The 23,221-nt window shown below is 35.4% G+C and overlaps 2 protein-coding genes across 15 annotated transcripts; both read right to left on the reverse strand.

Annotated features, from left to right (window-relative positions):
• Positions 1-53: 53 nt before the first annotated feature.
• Positions 54-7,381, reverse strand: LOC100880207 (dynein axonemal assembly factor 4). 7 transcript variants are annotated; one of them, XR_013040686.1, is made up of 8 exons: positions 7,187-7,381; positions 6,861-7,098; positions 6,491-6,689; positions 5,937-6,411; positions 5,752-5,852; positions 5,290-5,443; positions 3,076-5,228; positions 54-2,966 (listed from the first exon to the last, which is right to left on the reverse strand). XR_013040686.1 is itself a non-coding variant. In XM_003706733.3 (8 exons), the coding sequence occupies exons 1-7, from the start codon at positions 7,307-7,309 to the stop codon at positions 5,022-5,024; spliced, it is 1,497 nt and encodes a 498-aa protein (XP_003706781.2). In that variant the 5' UTR covers positions 7,310-7,381; the 3' UTR covers positions 54-847; positions 5,019-5,021. The 7 variants fall into 7 exon arrangements, 3 of the variants coding, with proteins under 3 accessions (XP_003706781.2, XP_076396601.1, XP_076396585.1); XR_013040691.1 differs by having other exon boundaries at positions 54-847; positions 2,747-5,228; XR_013040688.1 differs by having other exon boundaries at positions 54-847; positions 2,575-5,228.
• A 703-nt stretch (positions 7,382-8,084) lies between these two features.
• Spn (protein phosphatase 1 regulatory subunit spinophilin) lies at positions 8,085-22,980 on the reverse strand. 8 transcript variants are annotated; one of them, XM_012294037.2, is made up of 19 exons: positions 22,537-22,980; positions 20,771-20,869; positions 20,432-20,705; positions 18,785-20,355; positions 16,445-17,726; positions 16,132-16,152; positions 15,811-16,035; positions 15,452-15,638; positions 15,103-15,366; positions 14,482-14,837; positions 13,964-14,216; positions 13,428-13,481; positions 12,721-13,026; positions 12,256-12,642; positions 11,627-11,888; positions 11,348-11,560; positions 11,117-11,266; positions 10,894-11,000; positions 8,085-10,596 (listed from the first exon to the last, which is right to left on the reverse strand). In XM_012294037.2, exons 3-19 carry the CDS (start codon positions 20,692-20,694, stop codon positions 10,345-10,347), a joined length of 6,153 nt encoding a protein of 2,050 aa, XP_012149427.2. In that variant the 5' UTR covers positions 20,695-20,705; positions 20,771-20,869; positions 22,537-22,980; the 3' UTR covers positions 8,085-10,344. The 8 variants fall into 8 exon arrangements, with proteins under 8 accessions (XP_012149427.2, XP_012149434.2, XP_012149429.2 ...); XM_012294044.2 differs by lacking the exon at positions 22,537-22,980 and having other exon boundaries at positions 18,887-20,355; XM_012294039.2 differs by lacking the exon at positions 22,537-22,980 and having other exon boundaries at positions 11,126-11,266.
• Positions 22,981-23,221: the final 241 nt, after the last annotated feature.

Genomic DNA, 23,221 nt, shown 5'->3' on the forward strand with positions numbered 1-23,221 from the left:
CGCATCGATAGAGATTCATGCGTACGTATAATGATTCGAATTCGCGGTAACGCTTAATTACGCGATCCTTCGATCGTTTTAGATATATCCTGTGTTGCACGGGGCCAATACCTTAAGCGGTGTTCCACCCTCTCTCGTGATTCGTACTTTGACACGAACGTATCTCTTAACGCGACAACACAGTTACTATTCTTAACTGAACGAACAATAACAAATCACGATTAATAAACTCGTTTCGAATTTCCATACTGTAGTCTTACGAGCAACTCGACTGTTCGACACGTTTTAGTCATTGAGATCGACTAACCTTTCGATAAAACGAGAAACGGCTTTCTATCAAAGTCGAACTTCGACTTTCTTTACTTTTTCATCTATTTTTCATGTACTCGGTATGTCATCGTAATCACGAAAGCGGCAAACTACGTAATATACATATACGTACTTAATCGTCTTATCAGTGAATTAAACGTTTACTATATTTTCTCTTAACTGGACAAAGCATCGGTGATAAATAACTTATAAATATGTAATATCGTTTTAATTGCGGAAACAAGCTTTCGATTCATTGAAGTTTCCCAGAGTATGGTCCTGAATCGACAACGTTATCGTTGCATTCTCGTTTCCTTGGAAATTACAATTGACTCATTTCTTCCGTGATTCATCAGGACTCGGGTTCAATGAATGCCTGAAAGAAAATCGATTTTGCTTCGCTGCACCTAATCTTCCCTGCAAAATGAACCATCTTCCGAGTAGTAGAAAAGTCTAAAAGCAGAAGTGTCTCATGGAACATTAACTTTCTTCTTCGGTGCCGAGGAGTTTTTCACGAACGGTTTACGATCGGGTATCGCTGGAAAAATAAAACAAAATAAACATCCAAAGTTATTCTTCCGCGACGGTTTCTTTCCTATTGTCTAGCTATCCATGGACATCAACGGGTATGTACTATCGTGGGTGTAGCCAGGTCGTAGACAACAGGATTCAATTTTTATCTTATGTTAAATTCCGTCATGTTACATAAGTATATGCAAGATATTATACACGCTCTTTTTCGACCGATGATTACCTATTTGCACTGTGCCAAAGACAGAGTATTCGTATACGTAGCGAAGCAAGAATGGAAAGGATCGCTCGTCTCCGCCGGAGATAACATAAAATTCTATTAACTGATATTTTCTATGTAAAAAGTTTTCGTAAACATCAAATAAATCGATTGGTATCGTTCTTAGTTGCCAATTCAGAAAAGCAATACGCTATCGGAACTTGGCTGCTGGCCAAACGAAAGCTACAAGAACGGAATGTATTGGTCAGGTTCGAGTCAGAGCCGGATTAGATCCTGACAAAGTTTCATTAATTTAACGTCAAATAGCATCGAATAAAATTTTTGTCTACGATGCGTCACGGTATTCAGTTTTATCGCGTTCTTAATGTTATTTAACTCTGTAATAATTATTTTTATCCGCGCGACTATATTTCTTCGCGTAATAAAACAATCTTGTTCGTACGTAACGAGAAGAATTTCGAAATTGTTCGATAATATCCTCTATCAAACGAAGAATAAATATCTTGTATTTTATCTAGTTACGGTAAGGCACAGGACATTCGAAATTTTAGTCGTCGAGAAAAAAAATGACATATTTGTCAATTCGTTCGAGTTGGCTAATAATGCGTTTCGTTTAATTTCAAACGGAAGCCTCGACGAGCAACACGATTTGGGATTACCCACGACAAAAATGCACATTTTATTTATGAAACGTTATTTGTCGGATTTCCTCGCATTTCCTTTATGTATATTTCTTTCGTGGAACTTTCGCAGCCCCAAGAAAAATGAACTCTTTCCTTATTTGTTTCTAAACGACACTTCCTTTTGACACTCGCAAATATTAATTACATAAATTCATTAGACGACACGCGTACTAAGACCTATTACCACTTTAATTCCATTTTTAATTGTTCTCGAAGGGATGGTGATATATTATAACGGCGATATTGAAATTGAGAAAGAATAACGGAAGAGGAATAAAAAATGAAAGTAAAAACAATATGCTCATAATGTAAGACGTTACGTGCATAATAGATAAAATAAGTTAAAGTTTTTATGAAACTGTTAAAAGAAAAACTTAATTAATTATCGAAGCGGAAACGAAATATTTTATTTTGAAAAAGAAAAAAGAAAAATATTACCGATTGACGTGAATCATCAACTAACCAGTTTTGCTTCGAGTTTTCGTTACTGGTCATTCGTGTATTGAATGATATTTTATACGCGTATCCATACTTCCACCTTGATAGAAAGTCAAAATGCGTGCGTCAGAAACTTCTTTCTTTAGAAAATTTCACTCGAATGATTTCTACATCGTTAATAGCACCATAAAGAATTAAGACAAATACATGTGTATGCGTTGTCATAACGATATCAAATTATAAACTTACCGGTCAAATCATTAAATCTTACATTAACGAATATTTACATAAAAAATTTGTAAGAATTCGAATTCTTTCTTAAATATATTCAACGTTTTATGTATATCACGGTAGTATCATTTTTATTATAACACTTACAGACGACACGATTACCTTTTAGAACCAGCAATTCATTTGACGTAACTGGGATCTCCCTAACGCGACGATCTGATTTACCGGTTACACGCATTTGTAATTCCAATTTCGTACGGCAAAGAAGCGACACTATTACTTCCATGTGAATTACCACAAATCGCTTATTCACACTTCTATAAATAGAACCTACCGTTCCATTATTCCAACAACATCGCGATTTCAATCCGTTATGAACACGTGGATAGAACGAAATAATAGTTGGACAAGTATCAATCGGCCTGTTGCTTCGCATACGTGCTAAATCTCACGCGATCCAATCACTGTAAAATCAACAATTTAACCGTCACTCATGATTTTGTTCGAAGTGTATTATCGAACTCGTCGCAAGTAACAATTTATTCGCAATTTGCCTAGAAAAAATAATGATACGCTCATTCATATTTTATCGACGAATTTCCAAATTTCCGAACTTAGATATATAGATAGTTTTAACTCTATTATCACAAAGATCTTATGTACCGCTACATCAAATACCATCGAGTTAATTCTCCGAGTCATCGTTAACCGATGCTGTCGTCACATGTATTCCAATTTAGGCAATCGATTTCGACTCTCGCTTTTCGTACAGAAAATTCATCGAACTGACGTATTATTCGTCGAGTAAAGCCATGACGCGTAACTTCGAGCCATACTACTCATAGACTTTGCGTAACAACGAAAGGTATCGATATGAATGAACCTTGTCGTAATCAGACACTTTGCAGCAACAGTATCGTGATGATTCACGGTAACCTGTCGTCCGTCGCATCATATAACTTGCAGTTTGGGGAGCTGTTTCTCGAACCACGCTGTTGTCTCGAACAGGCTCATTCAGGTTTCACTTTTATTCCTTTTTATTCGTAAAAATTAAGCACGCGATATGTAAGGACATCTTAGGATCGTGTTCCATCAGTACTATACTATGTACAATTACGTATTTAAAAAAATAAAAGAATAACGTAATCGACTAATTATTATCAATGTTATGTTAATGAAAAGTAACGATGTTTGGGACGCGATTCGTAGCGAGAAAGAGAAAACGAAGAATCTCCCGATAATTTGACCGATGACCGATGAAAATTTTGCGAAGTATGTAAGAGACGAACGAGAGGAAGAAGGTACGAGCAACGAAGAAAGGATGACTTAGTCACGCGACGTAATATGGTCCCAGTTCGAACGAGAGGCAGGACCCACTAGTTGTAATTATAGTTATCTCGACGATGTTCTCGGAACGCTTTGCTTCGAGTCCTCCTCGAGTTTACCGAGAAACGAGAGGGAGACGGTGCGAACCGTCATAGGACAACGAAGAAAGGCGGCGAGAAATCGGAAAAAGAGGGGAGGGCAGAGGGCGTCGGGCCGAGGATGAAAGTTACATATATATATAGCAGGAGAAAGAATTCAGAGCGCAGAAGAGGGTATATAGTCGTCGGTGCCCGAACAATTGTGAATCGTGAAGCGGGAAGATCTTTCGACAGAATTAGGAGATACCTCTGGACTTTACCTATATTCGCGAAAGATATTCTCTCCTCGTTCAGGATAGAAATGAGAAGCTTCGTTTTACTATTATTCTTCGTTCGTCTCGCTTTTACTATGATCGCTAGACATCACAGGTATATACCTCCATTTAATTAAATACTAGTATTAGTCAGATGATTTTGACAGTCGCGTGAAAATGATCGGTTTCATTTGCAGAGACAGCGGTTTTTTGAATCACGTACAGTTGGTTCACGAATTTCGATGTTCCATGCCTCAACCAAGAGCTATACCAGTGTCAAAACTTTTAACCGTTGGTCCTAGCCCTGACGAAACTTTTTATCCTGCCTCCACCGTTTTGACGCGTTGCGACGGGGCTGGATGCTGTTCCGATCCTAAACAAATTTGTGCGCCTATCGAGACCAGGAATGTCAGTCTCGTGTTCATGGTGAAACATACGATCGATCGACAACGAGACAGACATCACGAAGTGATACACGCGTTGGAGCACACGAAATGCGGATGCATCGATAAGAAAATAATCGATTTCGATTAAATCCTGTTAACCGGATCGTTTGTTAGAAAGTAAACGGAAAGTGGACCGATGTAAAATCCGTTAAGAGAGAGAAGACATTCGCGTGCCGTAGTTACTTATTATGGTTTCCCCTTTAAAAAATTAAAAACCATACCAAAATGTTTGTAATCGAAGAATTAAATAACATTAAGATTAATATTAGTACGGTAAGACGAGTTCCTTACACTTCAGGATCTGTGACTGTGATATTTTAATCGATGTAATATAAAGTATTAAAACTCCTTTAAGTAACATTAATAAATTTATAATATAAAAGCGTAAGATTAAATCCCTAGATCTTTTATATCCTCGGTACTCTTAACGCAGGAAAATTCTCAATCGAATCGTTTCAACCAATGCATTCTTGAAAACAAACCTTTTAATTTTCTAGCTCGAAGTATCGTTTCGCGGATAACAAATCGCGTTTTATGCTTTCGTTATCCGGCGTTAATTTCAAGGCAGCCTCCAACTCGGGAATACCGTGCTGAGGTGCAGATAATTTGCAAAGCGCTGCGCCACGTCGGGCGTGACACCTGGCTCTTGACTCTCGATTACTTTCGCATTTCGGTTCCATCAGCTCTAGTGCCTGAGAATGCATAATAGACGTTAAAACTTAATATATCTTTCGTATTGCAACTTGAACCTACTTTTGAACAATCCTCCATACATCTACAGTAATTTCCCATCGCGTAATGCACCGCTGATCTGTTCGCGTAAAGCGATGCCATTCTATCGCTAATTTCAATCCCATACGAGTAGGCGCTGATAGCTCCCAGATGATTTCCAACTCTAAAAAACTCGCTATCGTAGGAATTAATCGGTAGTTTGTTATTATTAATAACAGAACAAGCGCTTACGGAAAAGCCGATCCCGACATCGGAATGCACGCCCAGAAAGAGTTTGCTCACTAGATCAGGGTATCATTATAGATAACCAGGAAATTTCAAATTCCCAAATGTTCAACTGTCAACATCATCGGATTCGATTATGCTTGGTCTACCGCGAATTCTCACGATCTGTGTATCGTGCTCGCTCTCCCGAACGCGTTTGTTCGTCGCACGACTAAACATATACATAACATTGTGTCTATAAATTACGGTAAACCTTACTCCCCCTTATCTTTTAACCATTGTGGGTCACGTTCTTCCGGTCGGAGATCCTTCGTATCGAAACCAATTTTGCGCCTTGCCTCTGCTTGCTTCTGCAACCACTGTGATTATATCAATGGCAATTACGATTACGCTTCTACGCGAATGTTAGTGGTTAAGAAAGCCAGAAGAAAAGAAATATATACTTCTTGCTCTTCGAGATGATGACTTTCTCTAGCCGGAGTCGGGAACGTTCGTTCCGAAAATGTCACGTTAATTGTACCATTCTTTCTGGGCAGTGGTACCGATATCGATGGTTCTTCGAATATGCTGTTTCTTTTCGGCAACTTTCCTTCTATCACAGCTTTTACAGATTCCAATCCGGGTCTACTTTTTCCCTCAATCTTTCCTGTTGAACTGCCTGATCGTAATTCGTAATCTGACTCGGAATCCTCGGAACAACTGTTATCGTCGAAAGAATCGTCCTCTTTCAAACTTTTCACTTCCGCTTGTATTTCCACCATTTTCTTTTCAACCGTTCTTTTATCATTCTTCTTCGCGTTCTCGTTTATTTTACGCTCAGGTTCTTCTAAAGGTGCATCGTTTTCAAGTATTTCTTCGCTAGTCATCGGCCGGGACTTTAACGTATTATTGTTGTCTTTGAACCATTTTAGCGGTGGTCTTAAAAAATATTAATTGCTTAACTTAACTTAAATGAAACATTCATACAAGGTTACAATGTTCATTGTATTTTATGTACTTGTAAGCTTTTCTATTTTCTTGTATTACTCCTTGAACACTAGTCAATAACGGTAGCTCCGCTTTCAATCTCCAGTCTTCGAAATCTCGCATAGCTTCCTTCCGATGGGTATTTCGTATTGCATCTATTTCATTTAATATAGCCGTGTTAACGTTAATTTGTTCCTTTACCGCTTCCCGTTGCAGACGTTGACGTTTTTCTAACAAAAATTACCATCGGTAGATTATATTTCTTACATTTAAACGCGACACATACACGCACATGCATCAATTATCATTTGATAATTCGGTAGTTCAGAAATCTGAGAATTTGTGAATTCGAAAATATAAGCATTTTATATTTATAAATATATATACGCGGATATACTTACCGCTTTTCAGTTTCTTAACAGTCTCAGCGATCCTTTGCGCTTGTTCGAAAGCTTGATTTCGACATTCTTGTTTAAAATTATTATCGATATTTTGTATTTCTAAAGTGGGCCATTCTAAGCCAATATTTGCTTTACGTAAAGTAAGTATCGCCTCTTGATCAGTTATGGTACAGATACTTTCTTTCTCGACAACATTAGCCCATAGAAATAATTCCAATATAAATGGTGGGAAGCTTATCTGTCGTGTTATCAAACGACATACAAATATTATTCGCATTTGAATAAAACTATTGTCACGATAAAAGATACGGAAAAGATACTTGTACCTTCGTATAGTTATCGATTACGAATAAATCCACTTTCTTCGGATGACCTCTGATGGGTATATTTAATATCACGAACTCTGGACTTTGGTGCCAATTATAGTCTTTAATAATTATGCTGGGCATTTTTTGTTTCGATAACGAATTTTAATCGTTTACAATCGTTTACAACGATTAAAATAACCCGTTTACACGGCTTACCCTACTGACAGGATCCGTCGAATAGCAAAATAATATCGATCAAACTTTATTGCGATTGTACGTATATACATATATATATATATATATACATACAATCTATGTTACGTAACCATGTTTGAATTATTTAATTAAAGACCGTAGACGTATACAGATCATACGACGATTGGTAGAATTTTATTATCATACATTATTGATATGTTTTGATACATAGAAAGATGTTAGAATACATACATAAATAATATACAATTATAAATGAAGTATAGCAATGTGCAGGTACCGGAGATTGCCGGCTCGCGATCAAAATACAGCCGTTCATTTATCAAGCCAATTAACGCCGTCAAACAAAATTGCTATTTAAACTTCTTTCTGAACTCTTGTATTTGTAATTAAATGTTTTGGCCCTACAATCTAAAAAAACGATTGAAAAAGTGAAGATAGTTATTTTGGTTTTTGCTGAACGGCTTATGTACAAATACTTGGAACTCTAAAACTTAATATCAGAAATTCCCAATTCTCGAGTTGTCGAAGTTTTAGAATTCCAAACATCTGAACGTAGAATGATACATGCAACCTCCCACTCGAATTTTTTCATATCCTGTCGCGAATATCGTATACATACTCGTCACATCTGATCACCTGCACATCATCGTTTCCTATCGACACGTTTATTTATCAGGTAAAAAGAAACAGACTGCAAACGTATTGTATGAATTGTTTTTAATTAAAACGTTTAGGAGTATTTGTTGACAATACTTTTTATAGACATTGTTAAAAACCTATCGTTTATGCAATTGTGACATTCTTTGTCTTTATCCATGGAACTATTAATTTTTGGATCTCTTTCTTGTGAGCAATACTTTTAAAACGATCGGAAACATTTGGAACACTATATGCAGCCCACAATGGCATACGAGTCTCGTTAATATAATTTCACCTTTCATGAGTCGCATATTTATGTCGTTCTTTTTTTTTAAAAAATCAACTACAAAAACTTATCGTAAATCAGTCGGTTTTTTTATCAAACGTCTGCTCCTATGAAATTACAATAGTCATTTAGAAACGAATTGTAAGACGTTCCAATTCGTAAAAATTTTCATTCATTGAACACACGTACATCCTAAAACATCGGTGATTACCCTGAGACGTAAGAATGTTACATCGTGTTTTTTTTTTTTTTTTGATCGGTTACCGTATTTCGTTGTACGTAACAACAAAAATAATAATAATCGATTGCTTCCAAGATATTCTGATACATCATATTATTAAAACAATGGAGGACTTCTGATAAACGCTTAAATTTAAAAAAAAAAAAAAAAAAAACACTGAAATTAAAATCTATCTGCTATAAAGATATTATGACACTACAGTTATGCCTCTTACACGCCTCTTACGTCATAATCGTTTTACGTAGATTATACAATACTAGCAATAGTAATAATAATAATAATATTAATAATAATAGTAATAATAATAATAATAAAGAAATAATAATAATATGTACAATCTGTATCAATGCTAAATACTTTGCTACTTTAATTGCTCTATATAAAAGAAAGCTTGTTTTTCATCGACAAGAAAAACACGTTGTACACTTAAAAGAAAGGACAGTTACAAAGGAAGCACAAAGTACTTAACATCGTACAAAATCTTTATAATGCTATTATAAATAAGTGTACGCACAATAAGGTACATTTGTCTACACCGTACCTTAAGCGAGTCCCGTAATCATGTTCAAAAACGAGTTTTCCTTAATATACTAATTTTGTATTTAATATACATTGTTCAATGCACAATGTATCTGTACGTGATACTCACTTACATACAATCGGGACTTCGCCTAAACATTTGAAGGTCTTTATAATATTTTTCTATTCGTACGCTTAACAAAGATAGATAATTATAAAATCACATGGAATGTCTGAAATGCATAGAAAATACTAAAAACAAAATTCATCACAATAATTTAAAAGTTATCGTCGCAATAAAATCGACATTGTGCGGATTTCTAGCGATTGGTCGTGAATTAATATAACAACATAAATTTCGTACAATTCAAGGAAGAAAAATTAATCGATACAAACATCAAGACGATAGTATAATAGAAATACGTTAATACTTTATTGGATATCGATTAAAGAAGGTAATTGTTTACTAGTGACGAAAACTGCGGACTAAGCGAATTTAGATAACCAAATAAATACATACAAGGATACAGCTATTACGTAATTTGATCGATCTACAATAAAATTTATAACGCACACCGTGTATCGACAGTCACAAATTCGTTGATAAGTTCATGATTTACATAGTAGAGGACAGTCACATTTCTCGGTAATAGTTAGAGTAAATCTCTACTATACTAGCGTTTCAAATTATTCATGAAAACTTATTATTACACGATAAAATTGGTGATAAAAATAAATACAGAAATAACGTGTAATAAGACGAAACTTATGTTTCTACTTCAAGTATACTTACAATTATTAAAAAAATCTAGAATAATCAAAGTTTTATTACATATAATTTACCTAAATGGCTTGAGTTTTATACATATATATCACATACATACGTCTGACATAATAGCATTCATACGATTCATCTTACCAACTGGTATCCATCGTCGCTATATAAATAATTAATACCGATACTATTTAGATAAGTGAACCGACATTTAATACACAAATATTATAAATAAATGCAAATCGATGAAAATCAGAATTGTATAATCTAACAATGAATATAAATGATGAAAGTTTAAAATTTTTGACAACGAACACAGAACACTTATAGCAATCTGTAGCGGTTAATAGGTATCAAAGAATTAAATACGGATGGAAGAATTGAAAATATGTTGCGATCATCACTGGAATATTGTACATAAGACTTCAATATATTACCGACATTTTGTGCAATATTATTGCATTTTATAGAGGACACAAGTACATCAATGTACGCACGAACTATTTTTTCCGCGCAGCTTTCTCCGCTTTTCGTCGCATCCGTTCTATTTCTTTCCTCTCTTTACGTTCCCGGTCTGCTTGTGCTCTCAGTTCCTTCAATTTCCGTTTCAAGTGAGATTTTTCTTCGCGACAAATACCAAAAGCTTTCAGGTCTCGAGACTCGAGTCGTAAGAGATTTCCACCGTTAATTCCAGTTTCCAAGAAACGAGCCGCGTAATGTTTTAAACCGATTCCTGATAACCACTGACACACCTTTAACATCATTTGTTAAATTACGAATTTGAAAATAATATATATAACAATCTCTATTAATCGATAACAATGCACAGCGAAGTCTCGCTACATGACACACACTATTTTCTATGACCCGTTGAGAAACTGTTCGTTCGTATATTGATTCGTTTATACACTTTCTTATTTCAATAACCAAATTCCCAGAGAAAATACCACTATATCAACGGAACGTGGATCGAGATGGGACAGAACATTTGGAAAGGTCATATTTCGAGACCGTACTGTACATATATTCTGTTTAATAGATAAACTCACTTGTTCCTTGGACCAATCGGCAACTGGTGCATTCTGCCAAAAGTGAGACTTCTTGTCACCTAAACCAAAGTCGCTTGGATGAGGAGGCATCCAAACTTCGCTCGTATCTACATTCATAATTTCGTTTACACACGAAGAAAATAAAATTGTTGGTGAAAATCGGAGATATAAAAGGTGTAAATAAAAATAATGATCGTTCATTATTTATGCTGTTTTAGAATACCTAAAATACCTGTTTTAGATGGACTAGGATCAACTGCAGGTGGGCTTACTGATCCACCAGAAGATAGACTAGAAGGCGAACTACCTGGATGATGCCAAGGCGTCGAACCACTACCAATTAAATTTGACGAAGGAATAGTAGCTTTTTTCACTGTAAAGTTAAATAACGTCTTTTAACGATGTATAACTTTAGTATAAACGATTTTGTTTAAGCTACAATTAGACACGTTACCTCTTTGATTGGCCTCGTTTACAGCTTGTCGTATTTCTTCCACTAAATGATGAGTAACTAAAGCTGGATCACTGGCATGCGGATTATTTAAATCGCTAAAATCTCCGGAACTTTCCCTCGACGAAGACATATCGTTTCCGCCAAGACGTCTTTCTCTCTCTGCTAATACTTGTTTCAACTGTTCAGCTAACGATGCTGGCGGTCCAGTTAAGTCTAGAAACAGAGTCATTATAAATTTGATATTCTCTACTCGTTCTATCACGGAATAAAGAAACATACTTTTTTGAGATTGTGGCCAACTCTGTTCCGTCATCGCTCTAACTTGCGAACTAATAGTACTATGTTGTCGAATCGTCGTTGGATGAGCAGGTTCCATGTGCTTACTTTTTAGCGAACTAATCGAAGAACTACTAGAATAGGAACTCAAATTTGATTGTTTCGATGTCAAGTCATTCGGCGATCTACTACTTGCATCTTGAGAAAGTAGTTTAGAAGATGAATCTTCGTCGGTATTGTCACCTGATTCATCCAAACCATAGTCCTGCAAGAATAAAATGATTGAAATTACTTTTCTTAAAGGGATTTACATTGGAACGATCTTAATGACACGCTGCCTTTGTCAGTTTATTGTAGCGTGCATGTCATATGTAGAATAATTATAACTTTTACAGAGAATTTGGAAATATTAGAAATACGAAGAATCGAGTCGATGATTCAGAAATGTGAAAATTCGAAGATTCAAGATATCTTGGTGCGAGATAAATAAGAGCGGTTGTACGGTGTATTGTTTGTATCGTTAACATCGTGATATGTACATAACGATAAATTTACACAGAAATATACAATGGTTTTAAAGCTGTTGCAACGATGAACATTATTTAAATTGATAGTACGGAATAGATACGTACAGAACTACTATTACTAAGGCCACCGGATCGTTTAGGAAGTTGCCGATTTGCGAGTCCCCCTCTACTCGCAAGTTCAGCCTTACTTTTTCCAGCAGAATTATCAAGAAGTCGATGAGCAGGTACTGCTCGATCTAATTCCTCCTTGACCGGTAACGGAATTGGTAATTTTCTTTCCACGGTTGCCGTTTTATCTCCGTCATCTGGGCTACTAAGATCTGACGTCTCTGTGTCTGAAAGTTGACAGCTAGTTGATGAAGGGGGAGGAGGTAATTGCCGACGACTTAGTTGCGGCGTAACTATTCTAGCCGTAGCTCCATCATAAGGTAATCTTACTGGCAATCCGAACCTTCTTTGTGTTTCTGTCAATTCAACTTCCAACGTGATTACCTAAAATTCATTTCCAATCATATAACAACAGAGAATGTCTTAGAATATTTTTCTTCTTCGCGATAATCATTAACATACCCTGTCTTTTAAACTTTTAACAAGAGCATTGTATTCTGTATCTTTTTCTTGCAACAATTGTTGATAAAATTCATCTCTAGCTGCAATGTCTGCTCGTAATTCGCGAGCTGCTCTTCTCGCTCGAGCATATTTCTGTTGCAGAGCAGCGTTTTGCGTCGTCGCTTGCGAAAGCATTTCTCGTGCCGCTGCTAAATCTTGTCTAGCAGCTCCTAACGTTCTTTCGGACTCGTGAAGTCGTAATCCAGATTCACGTAATTTTGCCGCATATTCTTCACTACCGGCTCCACTGTTTTCCAAATCTACGAGCTATCAACATAAACATCTTCGATAGATTTCACGATTCCTTAACACGTAATCTGGAGCCCATAGCCCGTGTGCATGATGTCCGTTTTACTTAAATAAATAATTTTCTCTCTCTTCCACGATATAGTAAACACGACTTAATACACTCGGATTCTGGGGCCTAGATACATTATTGCATACCAACATGCACGTACACATGCAAATTAATATTTCTCGAACCAAATACACGATTTCTTTGTATCGCATAATGTAATACAAAGCTGCGTATTATTACAAATACAATTTATAAATACAAGCACGATCGGCACAAAACATTTCACGAAGAAGGAATTAATTACTTTATACGTAGAAAGTGCGGTGTTTTGTTATTAAAACGATAAGAACTTTTTGTTAAATTTCATTACCTTAGCTTTGAGTTTTTCCACCTCTCCATCTGCTAATGCTAGTTTATACTGACTCTGCAAGCAGTGAACAACGGACACAGTGCATAAAAGCAAAACCACAAATATATTTACGCTTATAAACCTATGAAAAAGTGCTCGTACACATAAAGCAGCGATATGTAAAGAACACACATATATATATATATATATATGTACATATATACACGATACAGCGTGTAAGGAATTTCTTCGCGTACAATTTTATTCTATACGATAACGATTTTACGTCAAATTCATTGACATAACGATCAAGATGACATTACATAAATTATCTATAAATATAAATATAAATGAACTATATATCTACTGTATCTCTAAAATAAAATAAATGATAATTAACGAGACCGATGCATATATTTCTCATTAATTGTGCGTATAAAACGGAATTTACAAACAATGAACTACGTCAACAAAACTTAGCAGTCACTACGAGTACTCGATATACATCACGCATGTTTTAATTCAGATAATTTTTTTTATTAATAGGAATACAATACCTCCTGTAAAAGTAGTCTTAAGCTGTCAACGTCGCTTTGCGTAGTACCAGATGCGTGCGGTGGTATCGATGAACTGATAATAGGAGATCTACTTCGACCAGAAGTTAAATAATTTTCTATCGGGCTTTGCGGAGGTTCCCCTTCCGAACACGATGACATAGCCGGTGAACCTGGTATCGCACCCATACTTCCAACAGAAACCTCTTCGTTGCCTCGTTGACCATCAGGCGAAGCATCCGAAAAGTTAAGTTTTCTGTAAGAGTATAATAAATACATATAATTTCTCATACCTTTTCTTTTTTTTTTTTCTTTTTTCATAATTTCAACCATTTCTTAATTACTGATACGTTAAAATATTATTAATTCCCTCAGTACCCCAAGAGGCTTCGAGCCGTCATTGAAGTGGCCGTGGTTGTCGTCATAGACATTAGAGAGCAAGGATAAACCATCATTGGGAAACGATCGTAAAAAATCTATGTAAAAAATCTCGGTTGAGCTGAAATCAATTTATTCTGTACCTAGCAGAGTTAGCTTGTTGCTCTCTTTCTTTGTCCGCTTGAAGACTCTGTCGAATCAACATCGCTACTTCTGAATCCGGATCGCGTTCTCTGCCGATCACAAAACGCACAAGACCCGAGGTATTACGAAGAACACTGGCTGCATACGCTTGCGTAACGCCAACTAAAGATTTTCCATCCACTTCAACGATTTGATCGTTTACTTGTATCCTGCCTTCTCGCGCAGCTGCACCTTTCTCTGTGATAGTTTTCACAAATATGCCCAATTTTTCAAGACCGGCGTCCGCTCCAACACCCATTCCGATTATGCTTAAACCAAGACCTTCCGGTCCTTTCATAAGTTCCACTGGAAACACCTAATAAATGTTTCCAACGTTTATACAGTGTAACTATGTATAATAGAAACAGGAATATCCAGTGCCGTCTTGCTACATGGTTCTGAACGGTGTTATAAAAGTAGGAAAGAAGAATTCGATTATCAAAACCCTGTCGCCGGAAACTCGAAAGTGTCTATATCCAATTTTCTAATTTCATAAATGTTTTAAAAGTCCCTTAATAAATTATATAGAAACGAGCCACACAACGAAACTGCACATTTTTATCGAATTTGCATATAAATACCTCCATTTTTTCAACTCGTTTCTCAAGTTCATACTCTGCACTCGCAGCAACAGGATCTACATCCTCATTCCGACGATCGTACTCGTTTACCGAATGCGTAGAATAAACTCTCATTGGTCCCGTGTCAAACGAAACTTTGGTCATTTTTTTCGCAGGCATACTTATCGGATAATCTTCTTTCTCGTCATCTGATTCAGGTATACCGGCGACTTCCATCCAAAAATGACCATCTTCGAAATAATGTACACCATTTTCTACAAGTATCTGAAAGGAAATGACCATGTTTATTTCGTTCTTCGAAGAAACGCGTGAAAATGAATTCGATTTATTTATCGATGCATAATCTTACAACTTTGCCCGGTGTCGGAGGGATGTACTCGTCTTGTTGTTCGGTCTCCGTTTCGTCGTTAGTTTCGTGAGTATCGTTTAAACTACTAACAGATCCAAGCAAACCACTTTCGCTACCCGTTACAGAACCCACTTGACTTTCCGTCAACGAGTCTATCGTTAAATCGCTACGTGATCTATGGGACAAACTAAAAATTTGGACGGTTAAATTAAATTTTTTTCGTAAGAGAAATCATCGTAATTTTTTGGCAAAATTATTATACGGATGCAACTAATGAAATTAGTTAAAATAAGTAGACAAAGTCAGCTGCAAAATATTTATATTAAACGCAAAAAACATAAAAGACCAAACTGATTCACCTATAATCATTAGTGGTGCTATTAATAAGACTGGTATCAGGAGCAGACAGGACATCGGAAAGCCAATCCGGTGTATTATCTTGATCGTCTCTTTCTCTCTCTTTCTCCATATCTTTATTCTTATCGATAGAATTTTCTTCACTTACAACATCGTTATGCGCAGTAGGAGATAGTAGTCTTGCTATTTCTTGTGCTTCCTCGTCCGACAATAAAGCTGATCCTTGTCTAATTCATTGTTTATACGATTCATTGGAGCTTTCTCTCGATTCAAAGTATGATCGTTAAATAAAACATTTAACCGTACAATAAGAATAAACTTACCTTATTTTTTTCTCTAGGATGCTGTATATTGTCCCAGTACGTTACAAGTTTGTTCGAAGTCATTTAAATAAACACGAATAGAAGAAAACATTAGAATTTAATAAAATAAGGAAATAAGAGTTATTAAGCTGTTTGCAATTAGCTATGAAATTATTTGCTAAATAATAATTATAATATGTATATATATATACATATATAACAATTAATGCGCTATATAAAATATTAAGCATATTAACTGGAATATACAACTCGGGTCGTTATTTGCGAAATCGAATATACTTCATAATATAAATTACTTTATTTGTGAACTTACCGAGAACTTAGCAGATTTTCGGCTTCGTCAGGTGTCATAGTATCCGGCGTTACAGGAATTGTTTGACCAATAACAGTTTTGGAAGAAGTCTCGATTACAGTCTTAGAATTAATTTGTTCGACAACATTCGACGTATCTATCGCTGGAGCTTCGAAATTGGTAATAGTTCTAGTATCACTAGAATCACTGTCATCGTGAACACTACTTTCAGACACAACATGTTCAGTTGACTGTTTTCTTTCCACGTGCTGAGGCACGATAGCTGGCGACACACTTTGAGATACCATCATTTGTTGAACCGCGTTCGCAGAAACACTTTCTTGCAATCTTAATTTTGCTAATTGATCAGCTTTCTGCTTTTCCTGCTCCCATGTTGTTTGCGGTTGATCAGACTCTTCTATACTTCTATTCAAAGCACTGCAAATCGATTGCGAATTAGGTTTTGTTAACGATACTATATCCCCTACCAATGTTATGTATTCCTTCCTATTGGTAGTTGCCGAGATCGATTTAGAAATACTTTCCGAATGCATTGCTTCGTCGGATTCTACTTCTTTAATGATAGATTTTTCTGACAAATTCTCGGTACTACGAATATTTGAAGGTATCGCGCACTGATTCGCGTTTAGTACGGCTTTGTCTGTCTGGTCAATTTTGTTCTCGATTTCGCCGAAACTCGAACGTTTCCCAGATACTTCCTCTTTATTTTTCGCTAACTTTTCTCGGACAGAGATCTTGATTTGATCATTTCTGGCATTAGACACTGTCTTTTGACAAACAGTTTCGGTAAATATATGCCTCTCGTTTACAACATTCGACTTCGACTTATTATTATCTAAGACTACATTTTGATTTATTTCTGTAATCATTGAATTTACTCGTACATGATCTTGGTTGCTATCTTGAGATATCTTAGTATGGCAACTTTTCGAATCGGTTTTCATCGGCGCATTTTCTTCTACGTTAGTTTTCAACCGAGACATAATTTCATTATTTTGCATCTCTTGATTCTGTTGCATTTTCTTTACATATGGCGAAGGTATCGGTATATCCTTATGTTCTAAAGGTGGGTATTCTTGATCCGAACTAACCACGGACGGTGGTCGTTGTCCCAAACCTGCTGCTTGAAGATCAACGCGTACGTGAGAACGTCGAATAACCGTGGTCGTATCTGGTTCATTAAATCTAGAATTTTTGTCCAAACTATCCTTCTCAGAAATATTTTCTGTATATATAGCAGGTTTTTCTTGCTCTTCCGGTTGCAAATCATAGCTGTTACGACCTTAAAACAGAACATCACAATATAGAACCATCGCTTACGATACAAGATACATGTAACAAATAAATGGAACGTTTCACAAAAAAAAAAAAAAGAACATTATAAAATACCTCGACAATCAATGCAAAGTAATCGAAGACACATGGTATTTTTTTTATCGTACGCATAAACTGATAAACAATTCGAATAATTAAAGAAAACGTAAAATGCTATAAGATTGAAAATAATATTTTTTCTTTAACGATAAGCTTATAACCTTAAACACTTTAAAGAGTTTTAATACAATTTTAATACAAAAAACTACAACGAAACACATATTCCAGAAAGATGGAGTTGCGCTATATCGTTCAGCGGTTTGAATATTTAAAACACCATTTCAACAAAGTAAACACTTTTAGAGTTTTTTAAAAACACACTGACGAATATTATTATAAACTGAAGTTTCGTTCATTCTGTAAAATAATGCATATCGTTTTCAGCGAATTCAACCGATTTATCTCCAATTCATATTTTAGGTAAACTCATTTCTTACGAAGTAAGTACTTTGAAAGTAGTAATTAATTTTCGAATAAACGATTTATCTTTCTACGATCACGGTTAAAAAAATTATTAGAATTCATAAAATACTTTTCTGAAGCGAACGGTGTAAAGTAGAACTGGACAGAAACAGAGCAGAATACACAGACATTTCTATAAATAATACTGTTGAACCAGTAGGTGGAACTAAGATCAAGAAGAGGAGGAAAGAGGGAAAGAGGAAAGTTACCTCCTGTACTGTTACTTTTTAGAATTTTGGCACACTGCCATATTAAAAGAACGGAATTTAGACATTTTATGAAACAACTGTTTTATAGTAATCGAAGAAATTAGAAAGAAAGAGAGAAAAAAATATTTAAAAAAAAAAAAAAAAAAAACTAAATCGAAATATAACATACCGATTAGACTACCAATTTACATACGTATTTTATCACAGACATATATAAAACATATATTTGTTATTACATACGTCCGTATAGATGATTTTAAATCACGTTATTGATAATTATTTTCATATACTCTACCCGCTTGAAATTTTTCAGACATTTCCTTATCTGCTTTCTCCTCCTTACTATCCTTGGAAGGGGAGCTAGGGGAGCTCATACTAGAAGAAGCACTATCCGTACCTCCAGAAGGTGGTCTTAATTCCGGATCTGGAGATTTGGATGGTTCTACTTTTCCTTCTTCCATTAAACTGTCTTTCTTTCTCACAGTATTTATACACGGTCTTGCCCAATCCGGTCTTGGATCAGGTCTAACGACTTCACTTTTCGTTTCTATATCTTCCCTAGAACATTTTAAATCTGCTGCTTTTTTCAAAATTTCATCATTCTTCGCTAACCATTCGTTTCTCCATTCGGAAGTTTTAGGCGGTGAACGGACGATATTCGAAGGATAATTTAAATACTCCGGAGTGTCGAGTAAATCGTTATTTTTCTTCGTTTTATTTTCCACGGCAATACTAGGAATATTCTCTATCGACATACTCCTCGTTGGACTAGATATATCGGAATTTCTCTCGTAAGAAACGTGCGATTTTGTTTGGGAATAAATATCAATGCTCGAATTAGCGAGAGTACTTTTAGAAGACAAGACAGAATTTTCAATGTTATTTAACCCTTTCGAATGTTGCGCCGAAGTATTTTTCGATGCTTCCGCGTTTCGCGAAAGCGCTTTGGCTGCAGTATTCTTTTGCACCACAGCATATTCCGGCACAATCGCGTCTTGTGCCTTTTCCGATGTAGGAACAACCGCGCATTTGGCGACGTCTCGTTGTTCCGGATTTCTTTGGAAATGCTTGTTTTGTACATTCGCGTTCTTTTGCACAACAGCGTATTCAGGTATAGTCGGGGAAGTATCAAAATATTTATTTATCGTAGCATATTCTGGACTACCAGGAAGATCCGATGGAGATACAGCCGCGATACTAGCCGGTCTTTCTTTTCTTACGTTCGAAGAATTTCTTGTCGGTGGCGGAGGTGGCGGTGGAGATATAACCGATGATCTAGCAGAGCAGAAACTGGCAGACCTTGTAGCCGAATTAGTAGAAACATCTGTTGATCTTTTCCCTTCGCTATCAGCAGTAGTTACTGTACTCTGTATATGTCCTACAGAGGAAGATTCTATACTGATTTTATTCGCAGTTTGATTCAAAGAAGTTTGAACTACCGATCTATTCGGATCCGAATTATATCTGCTTGGTCTAGTTTTGGAGAAGTGACTAGTCCAATTTTTTTGTTTCTCAATTAATTCTTTCGAATTTAATCTTCTTTCAGGTTTCTCCGGTTTTTCCGGACGATCGTCTAAACGATTTTCTTTGCCATAGTTTTTGTCAAATTTTCCCTGCGCAGCGCGCGATTTATGTTTATCCGACAAATTATCTAAACCATGGTTATGACCGTTTTCAAAATGCCTTTCAGCGTTTAAAGCCGGTACACTCGCGCTCCAATTACTCAAGTGATCTCTAGCTCCCGGAGGTGACGGAGATCGTGGACGAGGTGATCTAGCTGGAGACGTACAACCCGATCCAGAATTTGCGGAACTAGAACGTGATCTTAAACCATGTAAATTACTAGGTTTCGTAATCCTGTCTACCCTGTATAGGAAAAAGAATTGAAACGTGAATGTACAATCCGTTATAATTTATTTTTCATTCGACACTGTACACTTACGGTTTATGCGGTTTATTTTCCTCTCCAAGTTTTTCAAAAAGTGCACGCGCATTATTGAAACGGGCCACGTGACTTTCAGTCCTAACGACGGTAACCTGGGTAGGGGATTCTTTCAAAGGTACAGTCGGTTCCTTGAAACCATCCGACAGTACATTATTTGTTCTGTGACTTAAATTATCCAATTGAGGCTTCGATTGAAAGATGTTAGCAATGGCCGAAACCTTTGAGCCGCCAACTCTTTTCTTTTCTTCCACAGTTGCCATGACTGATTTTCCTTGATAACAAAATAATTCAAGTTATTTTATATAAAGAAGTTTAACCGAGGGTACGAGATATTACCTGTATCTCCCGTATATAAAAATGAAGAATATTATAGTTTGATATATTTCAGCCCATTGTCATTTATGTATCATTTATATTTATCATCTTTTTAACGATCTGAAAGAAATACATCGTAAGCTGCAACACTTATAAGGTATAATTATTTTTGCAGTTAAAATTTCAACTATCATAATTTAACATTAATTATTAATTGCGTGCATGTACGCACGCGCGCGCGCGTTAAATTGACATGTGAATAGTAACATTTACAATAATTAAAAATTGTATATAACATTGTTTTGGAAATATTGAAAATACATATTTTTGAAGGGAACAACATATTTTATTTATACTAAAGCATTGTATGGAATTTTACTTAAATGCAATTGTCCAAAATGATTAAAGCTAAACTTAAATGGAATACATAGTATAAAGAGGTGGGGTCTTGTCTGGGTTTCACCCTCCTCCTATTGCCATAGCACACCATGCTCCTGCAATCAATACTTGAATCCTTTCTCTGTAGTTGAAGTATGAAAAGTGGAAGTATATTATAATCTTATATTATGTACTTTGTACATAAAGAGTGCACCTTTGTAATAATAGATCAAAGTTAAATGTGGCTTAAAATAAACAACGAGGCTAATGCAGCAACTTTCTCTTATTTATATAATGCTATTATAATATATTTAATGTATCATTTAAAATCAATAATTTATCCTTTTATATTTCAATACCAGAATACTCTACGTGCAACAGCAAATTAAATGTTAAGTATTGATTTTAATATTTCTTTCTCGTTAGATAACATGCAAATGTATCATACGTAAATTAAAAAAAAAAAGGAAAAAAAAAGAAAGAAATTGTGTATACATCTATAGCAAACTTTGTAAAATAGTACATATAGAAATTATACATTTTACAAAATATTATTTGGAAACTCGACGAGTTTATTACATTTTCATACCGATATAATGTTAATAGAAGAAACGATGCGACATATTCTATAATTAAGGAAAGATCTTTTCCTTGTATCCATAATCGTTAAATTTACTTCGACAGTGTAAATTCCTTAAAAAATATCTATGTAATGATTATTTTACTACAATCCTGTGCTCAAACAGTGTCGACACTCTTTGGTGTACGTATGTGTGTATGTATATGTATATACGTAGAAACTATATGTACGCGCAAAGAAAAATAAAAACAGTGAAAATATTATTATCTTTTATTATTATATTATGCTTTCGACGTAAACAAAGACGAACTTATTATCCGAAACCATTAACAATATCTTACTTTAATTTTGATTTTGATCATTAAAATTGTATTTCATCTCCCAAAAAAGGGATATTTTCAGGATTGAATTTTTTGACAATATTCGTTGCGATAACGATTCAGATTTAAGTTGAAAATAAACAGGGGATAAATTGAAATCGAAATATTATTTAAATCTATATCGTATAACGCATCGATAAAAAAACTATACGTATATAACAATTTAAATAGGACTATAATTATTACGATACACGAATAATTTAATCTTTTTACCGAACATTTATAAAACTTCGAATAAAGATACGTTGCATTTCGCCATTATAAGTTATAGCAACCGTTGAATTCCTGTCTTGCAAAAACGTATAATAGTACGTATTATGGACGAGCCATTGATTTCGATGCACGATTCCCTAATTAAGATTCACTTACGACGGAAAGAACCGTCGCGATCGAAGAAAATTATTTGCGAAGAAAATATGACAAATTGTTTATAGAATGCATAAACTAACCAGAGGTGTCACCATGTGCACGAAACCATTTTCCTTAAGAAGATGTATTTGCAACGTTTCTTATCTTCTTTCTTCTAACAGTTTGGCTTCTTCTATTTCACAAGGAAGGAACACAACCGAAAAAATACTTCTTCGAAATGAATATTTGGATATAAACAATTACGGTTTGAAACTTAGCTCTGTCAAAATTGCTTATATTCGTGACAGACGCTTGTTTCCACAAATTTTTTTACACTTTCATGTATGATAATTCTTGCACGATAATGTAAAAAGGATGACTCGACATCGCTTTTAATTGTAATTTCTAAATAATCATTACTTATTTGGAGCTATTAATTAAAATTAATTTTACATCGCGAAACACTTTCACAACCGGCTGTGATCTACCCGTGTCAACAACCCGTGAAAAATGATTCAAGATGGTCGTCATCCTTTTTAAAGATGGCGATGATGCACTATCCTAGGGACTTCAATAAAGAAAATTAATGTAGAAAAAGATACCAACCTAAGGTACAAAGAATAATACATACGCGCTAAAGTTATATAAATGACTACGTTTCCGTCGAGGATTCAAATCGGGTCAGTGTCGGGTTAGAGTCGGGTTGGGGTGAGCGCTTTTACGGTGGAAACACCAAAGGTTTAGTCGAACTCTACCCTACAAAATTTTAGGGTAGCGTTCAATTGA

This window comes from Megachile rotundata, chromosome 2, assembly GCF_050947335.1.
Source record: "Megachile rotundata isolate GNS110a chromosome 2, iyMegRotu1, whole genome shotgun sequence".
NCBI lineage: Eukaryota > Metazoa > Arthropoda > Insecta > Hymenoptera > Megachilidae > Megachile > Megachile rotundata.

What these genes read in the sequence shown, in the direction of transcription:
- Spn (XM_012294037.2), bottom strand. Translation starts at nt 20,694, where the DNA reads ATGGCAACTGTGGAAGAAAAGAAAAGAGTTGGCGGCTCAAAGGTTTCG. An exon ending in GAAAATAAACCGCATAAACC is followed by an intron (nt 20,356 to 20,431) that starts GTAAGTGTACAG and finishes TTTCCTATACAG; the next exon opens with GGTAGACAGGATTACGAAAC. An exon ending in CTCCGACACCGGGCAAAGTT is followed by an intron (nt 15,367 to 15,451) that starts GTAAGATTATGC and finishes ATTTCCTTTCAG; the next exon opens with ATACTTGTAGAAAATGGTGT.
- LOC100880207 (XM_003706733.3), bottom strand. Translation starts at nt 7,309, where the DNA reads ATGCCCAGCATAATTATTAAAGACTATAATTGGCACCAAAGTCCAGAG. An exon ending in TAATCGATAACTATACGAAG is followed by an intron (nt 7,099 to 7,186) that starts GTACAAGTATCT and finishes ATAACACGACAG; the next exon opens with ATAAGCTTCCCACCATTTAT. An exon ending in TGTTAAGAAACTGAAAAGCG is followed by an intron (nt 6,690 to 6,860) that starts GTAAGTATATCC and finishes AATTTTTGTTAG; the next exon opens with AAAAACGTCAACGTCTGCAA.